The 12500-nt window shown below is 39.3% G+C and overlaps 1 protein-coding gene across 12 annotated transcripts in view; it reads right to left on the minus strand.

Moving 5' to 3' along the window:
* Positions 1–12500, minus strand: part of LOC106874649 (protein FAM135A) — a 293022-nt gene that overhangs the window by 277255 nt on the left and 3267 nt on the right. For all 12 annotated transcript variants that reach the window (XM_089355425.1, XM_089355405.1, XM_089355400.1 and 9 more), the window contains exon 2: positions 4896–5006. In XM_089355425.1, the coding sequence (XP_089211551.1) occupies positions 4896–5006 (111 nt within the window). The remainder of the gene's footprint in view (positions 1–4895; positions 5007–12500) is intronic.

Consider the following 12500-nt stretch of genomic DNA (forward strand, 5'->3'; position numbering starts at 1 on the left):
CAAGTTTGATTTCTGATTAAATCCTTTTTATTCCACACCATTCCTTGTATCTGCAATTTTTCATCATGGTCTGCAGACTAGAGAGACAGAGGGACTTTGTCAACCTGTCTTGTCATTGGCATAATGCATAATTTTGAAGCCTTTGGTAGTCACAAGAAGTTTAAATGATATGAAAACATCGTTAATCCTTTAGATACCAATCCATCTCAGACTGCCTTTGGTCCTAAGATACAAACGTCCTATTTTAAAGGGATCTAAATTGAAATCTTCCCTCAAAATTTCACGTTAATATATGTTCCAAACATCAGCTTAATTATAACAATGTTATCTTATGAAATTCTTCATTACATTCAAAATCAATTGGAACAAAGGCAGAGTATTTCAGTAGAAACTTGGTAGTAATAGGGCTAAATATAACACTAAACAATAAATAAGCTACTCTTTGCAAGCTGTTTGGGTGTTTCTGTATCTTTGTTTGACTTAATGTTGTGTCACTCACACTGTCATGATAATCTTCAGACCAGTGAGTTGCTTATTACAGCTTAACCATTCTGGTTTATATAACTGCTTTACAGGTGTGATGGCACCACTGATTAAAGTAGACAGCTGCTTAATATGACTATAAATGTATGTAGAAGATATAGTATGGCTGAATGGTAAAGAAGTTCACTTCACAGCCATGATGTTCTCGAATCCTTGTCATCAAATGACAGAGATCCACCAACATATGTGATATGCTGAACACTCATAAGATGTTGTAATATCATGAAAATTTATCAACTTACTCAGTAACAGCTTGTGATATTATCATTGCTAAAGTATGGTGATGGTGGGGGAGTATAACATACACTTAGTACACTATGAACAAAGTATCCTGGTATCACATTATAGTTTGTTGTTTGTTTCAATATAAGAAAAAGTAAAGCCCATAACCTCTGCCCACTCTTCCAGGCTGTTGAGACTAATGTGACCGATATTCATGTGGAATGTGTGTCAGTCTGCCAGATATCTCATTGCATCTTTTGTGAACCAATGGCTCTGCAAAATTATCAAGTTCCCACCGACTAACTTCCTACATATTGAATAAGATCACCTTTCAGATAACATAAAGATTTTTCTAATGAGTACATTTGTTTTTATCATGCTTCTAAGTTTGGAACATTTTCAGGATTTTTTTTTTTTAAAGATTCTGCAACAAGAATCAGGTCATCAGCATACAAAAGATTACTTTAGGAAACCACTCCTGAACTAAAATTATCAGGAAGGGGCTGGAGCCAGAAATCTGGTGAGCACTTACCTGCACACTAAAGTTTTTCACTAAACTCATTGTTAATCCTAACCTTGCTCACAATACTCTCAAATATGTTTGGAATGAGTTTAGTAAACCATTCTTTTGTACTTAGTTTTCTTTCTACCCCACCAGCCTCAAGCAAGGGAAGGGAATTTGTTTGAGGCTTTCTCAAAACAACAGATGCAAAGCATAGTAATATTTTTGTTGTTGTTGGCACTCCGTCGCTTACGACGTCGAGGGTTCCAGTTGATCCGATCAATGGAACAGCCTGCTCGTGAAATTAACGTGCACGTGGTTGAGCACTCCACAGACACGTGTACCTTTAACGTAGTTCTCGGGGATATTCAGCGTGACACAGTGTGACAAGGCTGACCCTTTCAATTACAGGCACAACAGAAACAGGAAGTAAGAGTGAGAGAAAGTTGTGGTGAAAGAGTAAAGCAGGGGTCGCCACCATCCCCTGCCGGAGCCTCGTCGAGCTTTAGGTGTTTTCACTCAATAAACACTCACAACACCCGGTCTGGGAATCGAAACTGTGTTCCTATGACCGCGAGTCCGCTGCCCTAACCACTGGGCCATTGCGCCTCCACATAGTAATATTTATCCCCACTTAAACATGAATGTTCTATTAGGACAAAGTATACTGCAGTAGATACCATGAGAGTAACTCTCATATTGACTTTCAGTGCAACATGCACTGTTATTTTATATTGCTAGTGGGGAGATAAATCCCTGCCATCTCCAGCACTGAGACCATCAGGTCACCTTGGCACTGGAGGTGGTGGGGATTTTGAACTAAAAGTCAATATAAGAGTTTCTATCATGGTATCTATTGCAGTATAGTTTGTCCCAATAAACATTACCTCTCAGGATGAATACTGCCTCTGTCTATAATGTATATTTTTTTTAGCAAAGTATAGTGGTTGTTGTTGGTGAAGAACTTCTCTTGTAGTTGCATTAGTAAACATATGGAATCTGTAGATTTGTGAACTGACACAAATTCAAACTTAGAAAATGAAGAGATTGAAATAGAAATATATTTTTGATATCTGAGCATTTAAAGAATTGAGAAATAACAAAGAGGTAAAATAAAAGTTATAACTCATAATTTTGTTTTTCTAAACTTTAGTACTTTAATGACACTACATTTATTTAAGTATTTCCTGCAGGTAGATACTGAAGAAATGTAGATTAATGTATATTGTTGTTGTTGTTGTCATCACTGTTGTTGTCGCTGTTGCTACCAGTGCCGTCATTGTTTTAACCCTTTCATATTTCTGCCATTGTATCAATTGATTTTTTTTAATAATTAAGAATTTGGTAAAATAATTTTGTCATTAACCTGATGCTTGGAAATTAAATTATTACGAAATTTTTATGGAAAATTTAAATTTAGATCACTTTAAAAATAGGATGTTTCTGTCCAAGAACCAGGAGTGGTCTCAGGCAGGTTGGTAACAAAAGTGTGAGGGTCCATTTTCCCATGCTTTCATGGGTCTGATGGAATTCATTGAGGCAGATGTTTCTACAGCCAGATACCTTTTCCTGTTGCCAAAACCCCACCTGTTTCCAAACAAGGTAAAATTTTCCAACGACTGAACATGTTTTCATGGAAGGTTGTAAGAAACACTGCAGCTGGAATGATGGTGACGTCCCTTTACAGATATTGCATGATGTCTCAACAAGGACGGACGGACGGACGGACACACACACACACACACACACACACACACACTATAGGCTTCAATGCAGTTTCTGTCAACCAAATCCATGTAGAAGGCTTTGGTCAGATTGGGGTTATAGTGGAAGACATTTGCTCAAGGTGCTGTGCAGTAGGACTGAACAAGGAACTATGTCATTGGCGAAGTGAACTTCTCTGTTATACAGCCATGCCTGTGTCTTTACTGTTCATAAACATCTGAAGTAGATTTGAGTCTATAACCTATCCTTATAACCTGGCATTGTAACACATTATCTAACATCTGTTCCACTTGGCTAATTTATCTTCACAAACGACTGTACCCTATATGAATGGAATGCGGATAACTGGGTCAATAGCATAATAAACAATCAAGCCAAGGCTACACATTCAGCTGATCCTATTTTGTCACGATATTTTGTGTTGAATGTATGGCCCCAAACACTTCGTAATAAACAACTAAGTTAGCTACCTCTCTGCAGGTACTATGAAGTGGTTTTCTTCATAATTGAATGTGTCAACACCATAAGTTGAATAAGTGTTTTGTAGGTTTGTGGTACTGAATTTTACATTGTTTAATATAAACAGTACCTAAGGCAACAAGCAGCCAGAATTGCTAGCATACTAAGCAAAATGTTTGGCAACATTTTCTCCTTCTTTACGTTTTGAGTTCAACTTCCACAAAGGTTGGCTTTGCCCTTCATCCTTTTGAGGGGGGGGGGGTCAATAAAAGAAGTACCAGTTGAACATTGGGGTCATTGACTTAGCTTCTCCCCATGAACTTGTTGACTTTGAGCCAAAATTTGAAACCAGTATAAATCATACCTAGTGGTAGTCATGCCTCTCCTCTATCTTAAAGCTTATAAACTCCAGAGGTAAGCTTCAGCTCAGAGGATCATGTAGGTGTATCAAAGGATAAAGGGTGGCATAGTGATTAGGGTATTCAGTTCACAATTGTATAGTGACAACTTCGATTCCTGGTGGCACATTGTGTCCTCAAGCAAGATACTTTAGTTCATGTTGCTCTAGTCCACACACCTGGCAAAAGTGATTTGTACCTATATTTCAAAGGGTCATTCTGAATCATGCTGAACTTCCCTGAGAACTATGTAGACCCTTTAGCATTTAAACCAGCCCTATCTGGCCCAAATATTCTACCTGTTTCATGTTCAAATTAGTCAGATCCAGCCTCTCACACCTACTCTACAATGTCATTATAAAAATATGCAGTCATGTCATCAAAGTCTCAAAGCTGCAAGATAATGCAAATTTAATTCAAAACAATGAGAATAAATAAACCTTACATTTGACAGAGTAATTTAAATGCTAAAGGGTTAAGGGTACATGTGCCTGTGGATTACTCAGCCAGTTGCACATTAATTTCATGAGCTGGCTGTTCCATTCATTGGATCAACTGGAACCCTCATTGTTGTAACTGATAGAGTGTCAGTTGTTGGCACTCCGTCGCTTACGACGACGAAGTTTCCAGTTGATCCGATCAATGGAACAGCCTGAAATTAACGTGAAATTAACGTGCAAGTGGCTGAGCACTCCACAGACACGTGTACCGTTAACGTAGTTCTCGGGGATATTCAGCGTGACACAGTGTGACAAGGCTGACCCTTTGAATTACAGGCACAACAGAAACAGGAAGTAAGAGTGAGAGAAAGTTGTGGTGAAAGAGTACAGCAGGGTTCGCCACCATCCCCTGCCAGAGCCTCGTGAAGCTTTAGGTGTTTTCACTCAATAAACACTCACAACACCCGGTCTGGGAATCGAAACCGCGATCCTATGACCGTGAGTCCACTGCCCTAACCATTGGGCCATTGCACCTCCACAGAGAGTGTCAGTATGTGTTTATTAAAAATAATTTCCAGTTTCTTATATATGACATGCATTTCTTACCTTTTCAATAACTTCAGATTGAGAAACCTGGTATTTCCTTCTGTTCACTAAATCAAGTCTTGATTTAGAAACTGACTCATAATTCAGTTGTGTAGATGTTGTCCAAATTGGCTGAAATATTAACACAAAATATAATATTTATAAGTTTCATTCATAAGGACATATTATGAAAGTAATTTTTAAACAATTTTGTTGAGTGTGTGGGTGTGGGTGAGGGTTCAATATTTTAGTCTGAAATTTCAAACTGATAAAATTCCAAACTGATAAATTTAAAACTGGACATAAAGAAAAATCTGGATTTGATTGAAGTTTAAACTGTGAAAGCTAAATATTATTGTAAGAACAACAAGAAGAATAAGGTGATAAAATGATGAAAGCTAGAAAACAATGACAATATGTGTGTGTGTGTGTGTGTGTGTGTGTGTGTGTGTGTGTGTGTGTGTGTGTGTGTGTGTGTGTGTGTGTGTGATATGTCACAAAACTAGTAAGACAATATCTCGACTTAAAAGACATGTGCTAGTTCACAAAAAACATTCCTTCAGAATCAGATTCCAAAGGACAAAGATGAAGAAGAAACTTGAATAATATCTGTCACTTGTGTTTTAAACTCTGTCAGTCAGCAGCTGGTCTTAAAAATCATCTGAGGGTTCATCAACTGAGGGATTGTTCTGTGTGGTGGGGTGTGGTGTGTGTGTTGATGGGACAGCTGTCATTTGTCAAGATGAAGCAATCAGCATGTACGTATGTATGCATGTATGTATGTGTGTATATATGTATGTATGTATGTATGTATGTATGTCTTTCTCCTGTTTCATCTCCACCTGTTTATTTGCTGCTTCAATTAAATGTTCCAATATATACACTTTTACTTGTTTCAGTCATTTGACTGCGGCCATGCTGGAGCACCACCTTTAGTCAAGCAAATTGACCCCAGGACTTATTCTTTGTAAGCCTAGTACTTATTCTATTGGTCTCCTTTGCCGAACCGCTAAGTTATGGGGACACAAACAAACCAGCATCGGTTATCAACCGATGTTGGGGGGACAAACACAGACACACAAACATATACAAACATACATATATATATATATACGATGGGCTTCTTTCAGTTTCCTTCTACCAAATCCACTCACAAGGCTTTGGTTGGCCTGAGGCTATAGTAGAGGACACTTGCCCAAGATGCCACGCAGTGGGGCTGAACCCGGAACTATGTGGTTGGTAAGCAAGCTACTTACCACACAGCCACTCCTGCACCTATATTTATATCTATATCTATATTTAAGATCTTAATTTTTCAGACTAAAGCACTGAGCTGTTTTTCTTTTGCTTGATTTGGTTAGATAAAGAAGGACAAATCTCCCAAACTTGGCCCCTTTTTTATAGAGCCTCCAAGAATGGTAAGAAAAGGTTACCTTCAAGCCAGACAACCTTACTCAAATTCTTGCAATAGACACTCACGGATCAAGTAATGGTTAAACTCTTTCAGTCTTCTGACTTGCCAACTCCAGTCAGACCATACAACCCATACCAGCATAGAAAATGGACATTAAATGCTGCTGCTGATGGACATGATAATGATAACGATGATGACAACAATGACGATGATGTCAACAATGACGATGATGACAACAATGACAATGACAATGTTCATCACTGTTGTCATCATCAACAATGACAATGATGATGACAATGATAATGATGGTGACGATGATGATGATGATGGTGATGATGACGATGATGATGATGATGGATGATTGTGATGAACCAAAGACTGAGCTAGTCACCTCTTATGGACTTCTGCAAAATTTTCATCTAATCTCCCTCACAAGAATTTGGGTGACCTAAGACTAAGACAGAAGATACTTGTCCAAGACATTACACACTGGTATCAAACCCAAAACCTCATATTTGCTAAGAGAACTTCTTAAACCATTATGCACTCGTTAATGAGATTATCATTTCTGGGTCTGTTAATCTCAAATTCAAATGTAAACATTTTATTAATATCTATATCTCGTGTAATTATCAAAGGATGAATTTAACTCCAAATATTATAATCTCATTAATAGCAACTCATCATGCATATATATGTGTGTGTGTGTGTATGTGTGTATGTGTGTGTGTGTATGTGTGTGTGTGTATGTGTGTGTGTGTGTGTACAATTGTAGCATGGAAGATGCTTATAAGCCATTTAAGAACACACAAAAAATTGTTAAATATAAATGTTCAAGTGAATCTAATGGGGTTTTTTTGTGAGTTTTTAAATGGCTTATAAACATCTTCCATGCTGTAATTATTTTTGTTTCAGCACACGATTTCAGATCAAGTCACTTGCTGTGCAAGTACATCTCCATAAAATATATATATACATACATACAAACATGTATATATCTGGTGGTGTTGGCTATATTCTAGTCACCAATATAGTCAATCAGATGATACATGAAGGAGTCATACCCAATGACTGGTGCAGCAGCAGCATAGTCAACTGCTACAAAGGTAAAGGTGATGCATTAGATATGAATAATTAGAGAGGTATCAAGTTGTTGGATCAGGTAATGAAAGTCATGGAGAGGGTCATAACCCAACTAATTAGAGAGAGAGTCAGTTTAGATGAGATGCTGTTTGGGTTTGTGACAAGGAAAAGCACCACTGATGCTATATTTCTGGTAAGACAGCTGCAAGAGAAATACCTAGCCAAAGATAAACCTCTGTACCTGGCTTTTGTTGACATGGAGAAAGCTTTGAGATGGCCCCCTGATCCCTTATCTGGTGGTCAATGCGGAAACTAGGGATTAGTGAGAGCTTTACAAGCCATGTACAGGGATGCTGTCAGTAAGGTGAGGGTTAGCAACGAGTATAGTGAAGAATTCCGGGTAGGGGTAGGGGACCACCAAGGATCAGTCCACAGCCCCCTCTTATTAATCATAGTCCTCCAGGCATTAATAAAGGAATTCAAGACAGGATGCCCCTGGGAGCTTCTCTATGCTGACGACCTTGCTGTAATAGCTGAGTCACTATCAGAACTAGAGGAGAAGTTTCAGGTGTGGAAGCAAGGATTAGAATCGAAGGGCCTTAGAGTCAATCTAGCGAAAACCAAAGTCTTAATAAGTAGGAAGGCAGACAAATCACAAATCCCTTCAGGTAGATGGCCCTGCTCGATCTGTAGAAAAGGTGTAGGTAGAAACTCCATAAGATGTACCCAGTGTAAACTATGGACACATGAAAGGTGCAGCAATATCAAAGGAACGCTAACTAGGAAGATCGTTTTTGTATGTGGCAGATGCTCAGCGGCAATAAACACTGAAAATGTGCAGAAACCAGCTTCTGTCACATGCCAGGGGGAAAAAACTAGAACAGTAGTGAGGGGTGGATGCTCTGAGAGTGTAGCTGCTAGAATAAGAATAGTCTGGGCAAAGTTCAGAGAGCTCCTACTTCTGCTGGTGACAGGTAGACTGTATGATACATGTGTGCAAACAGCCATGCTACATGGCAGTGAAACAGTGGGCCGTGACTGCTGAGGACATGCATAAGCTTGCAAGGAATGAAGCTAGTATGCTTCACTGGATGTGTAATGTCAGTGTGCATACACGACAGAGTGTAAGTGCCCTGAAAGAAAGTTGGACATAAGAAGCATCAGATGTGGTGCACAAGAGAGATGACTGCACTGGTATGGTCATGTGTTGCGTATGGATGAGGACAGCTGTGTGAAAAAGTATCACACCCTAGCAGTAGAAGGAACCTGTGGAAGAGGTAGACCCAGGAAGACCTGGGATGAGGTGGTGAAGCATGACCTTCGATTGTTAGGCCTAACGGAGGCAATGACAAGTGGCCAAGACCTTTGGAGATATGCTGTGTTTGAGAAGACCCAGCAAACCATGGCCTATGCCAGTGCAGCATAAGTAGCCCATTTAAGAGTACCCTTCAATCATTGGGCAATAAACTATGCTTGTGAAGATGTGTTGAGTCATTGTCGCAGCAGATGAGAGTACTTCCTGATTGGTACCTGTGCCGGTGGCACGTAAAAAGCACCATTCGAGTGTGGTCGATGCCAGTGCCAGTTGACTGGTTTCATACTGGTGGCACGTAAAAAGCACCATTCGAGTGTGATCATTGCCAGTGCTGCCTGACTGGCTCCCATGCCAGTGGCATGTAAAAATCACCCACTACACTCTTGGAATGATAAAAGTACCCATAATATAAACAGAATGTCAAATGTTTTGGTATGTGACTTTTACCCACACTATATATATGATACTATGAGGGCAGCATCTTTAACACTTGCCACCTGAAAGCCATATCAAAAACCCTCTCAACCATAGTGTACAAGATTCAGTATGCTGACAATCCAGCTGCACCATCTCATACTCCTGCTTCTCTTTAATAAATGATGAATTTGTCACCAAGTGAATCATCAAAAACTTGAAGTTCTCCAATCAACCTTCCCACACTCACCTCCCTCTCAGCCCACACTTATTGATGATGCTCCTCTACTGCAAGTGAACTCATTCTACTATCTTGGAAGAATGATCCCTTACACTGGATTCCTTGATGAGGAGATATTCCATCAGATCAGCTTGGCCTCTGTGTCTTTTGGCAGAATCAGCAAATGAGTTTTCCAGAACAAGAACCTTAGCAACAAGTACAAAAACCTCTGCTTATTGAGCTATTTGTGTATCTACCCTCCTGTATGGGTCTGTGTACTGGAACCTTTATGGGAGCCAGATCAGAATGGAAGTGTTCCATACCAGAGCACTCCAAGGTATCCTTGGTCTCACGTGGTAGAACAAGGTGCCACATACCAAAATCCTCCTGAGAGCTGGGGTCTACAGCATTGATGCCTGCATCCTTTATTGTCTTCTCCATTGGGTTGACCATGTGATTCGGATGTTGAGTAACTGGCTCCCAAAGATGGTCTTCCTCAGTGTGATTGAGACTGGAAGTAAGCCTCATGGACGTTCAAAACTTTGTTTCCATGATCATCTGAAGCAGTCTTTCATTGTATGTGGTGTCCCTTCCAATCAGTCAGAATCCCTGGTTGTTAATCAGAAGACATAGAAGTCTGTATGTGATACTGGAGTAGAGCACTTTGAAGCCGAATGCAGGAGACTGCATGAAGAGAAGAGGAGATGCTACCATTTGTCTGAATGAATTGTCTGACCCATGCAAGCATAGAAAAGTGGATAAAGATGTTAAAGATGATGATAACAATGATGATGATGATGATGATGATGATGATGATGTGTGTGTGTGTGTGTGTGTAGGTATATATGTATGCATGTATATAAATCACCAGCTAGATGTCTTTCTTGTGTTCAAAGATCAGCTTGCCAAGATTCTCCAGTTTCCTCTGTGTTATGCTGCATGCATACAATCAACTAAGCTCTTTTTCTTGTTCATTCTTTCTCGTCAACAGTCCACAAACATATTTCATGGCTTCTTGATCTCTTTCCTTCTACACTTACTATCAGGATAATCTTGGGTATGTTTTAATGCACATTGTATGTCCAAAATATCATAATTTTGTGGACTTGATTTTCCACAATAAGTGTCTTGGGACTTTCAGCTTCTCTACTATTCTCTCTGTTTGTCCATACCCCAAAGGGAGAAAACTCTGATCTTATTTTGGTTATCTCCCTTGTTTACTCTTATCTATGTAGGGTGTTGCTTATCACAGGTAGTGCTGGGAATGTATTGGGTCATCCAATAAATAATGCAGTTTTTTTATACATTTTTTTTCTTCTTCAAAATTAAGACAAATAAAGCTCTTTTTTAATCTAAAATATACTCTTCTTTATTTTCTACAATGCTCTTCCATCTGTCTGGCAGACTTGGAAGACCCCTCTTCGTCTGTGATGAAAAATACTCTTCCAGTACTGTTCTGACCTCATCTACAGAATTCATATTTTTTTCTATCCAAATGATTTAGAACACTGCGGAATAAAGGGTAATCAGATGGGGTAATGTCCGGCGAATATGGTGGGTGGGGCATTGTTTCCCATTCAAACAGCCTTTGGAACATCATCCTCGTTGTATGTGGTCAATCATTATCCTGATGGAAGAACAACCTTCATCTTGAAACCGAAGGTGGTCATTTTTCTTCCAGCATTGACTTAAGCCACTCAAGCTGCTCACAGTAGATCTCCTTTGTCATCATTTGGTTTGGTTTTAAAAGTTCAAAGTGGACTAAAACTTTCATATCGGACTAAACAGGTAACAGCACTTTACGTAGGTGAAAACTTTGTTTAGTCTGAAGTACCAGTGTTTCTCCTTTCCCTATCCACTGTCTTCGGCGCTTGACATTTTTATAAAGAACCCATTTCTTGCCACCAGTCAATATTCGGTCCAAAAAAGGTTCATTCGTGAGACGTGATAACAAAGAAGAGCACACATTCACTCTCCGTGCACGGCTAGACTCAGAAATTTTGTGAGGAATTTGCTGACCTTTCCGATGGCATGCAGGTGTCGATGAATGGCTGAATGACCAAATTCAAACTTCTCTGCTAGTTCGTCAACTGCTACGATGAGATTTTGTTTCACCAGGTTTTGCAGGGTGTCCTCGTCAAGCTCTACAGATCTTCCAGGATGGGGGCTTGTCTTCTAGGCTGTAGTTTCCATCTCGGAATTTCTGGAACCACCGTTGACACTGGCTTAAGCTTATTGTCCAATCCCCATATACTGCATTAATATTCCTCTCACTTTCCATCGTGCTGTTGCCTTTATTGAACTCATAAAGCAAAACATGCCAAAAATGCTCCTTTGTCACTTCCATTATAGGTTTGGAAAAAATAACTGTTAAAATCCAACTGCACTCTACAAAACTTGCATTAAGAATAATTAAAAAGGTAAAGTTACTACCTGCAAGTAGTTTATCCCACCTCCTTCCGACCTTTAGTTCAAGCTAATAAAAAAAACCACATTATTTACGGGATGACCCAATACTTTCACCACTAATGATAAGATCTTGGCGCAAGGCCAGCAATTTCGGAGGAGCAGGTAAGTTGATTGTATTGACGGCAGTACTCAAGTGGTACTTATTTTATCAATACTGAAGGGATGAAAGGCAAAAGCAACATCAGTAGAATTTGAACACAGAACATAAAGATAGATGAAATGCCGCTCAGCATTTTGCCTAATGATTCTACCAGCTCGCTGCCTTATATAATGAATAATATTGGTTTCAAATTTTGGCACAATGCCAGTAATTTCAGGGGAGCAGGTAAGTCAATTACATCAACCCCAATGCTCAACTGGTACTTATTTTATCGACCCTGAAAGGATGAAAGGCAAAGTTGACCCCAATGGTATTTGACCTCAGAATGTTAAATCAGAAGAAATGCTGCTAAGCATCTTGTCTGGCACAGTAACAACTCTGACAGCTTGCCACCTTAAAATATCTGGTAATATTACATCTTTAATTAAGGCGGTGAGCTAACAGAATCATTAGCACACCGGGAAAAATGTTTAATGGTATTTTGTTCATCTTTACATTCTGAGTTCAAATTCCACTGAGGTCGACTTTGCCTTTCATCCTTTCAGAGTCGATAAAATAAGTACCAGTTGAGCACTGGGATCAATATGATCAACTTTACTTGTCACAGAAAT

Source organism: Octopus bimaculoides, chromosome 7 (genome assembly GCF_046866305.1).
Source record: "Octopus bimaculoides isolate indiv1 chromosome 7, ASM4686630v1, whole genome shotgun sequence".
NCBI lineage: Eukaryota > Metazoa > Mollusca > Cephalopoda > Octopoda > Octopodidae > Octopus > Octopus bimaculoides.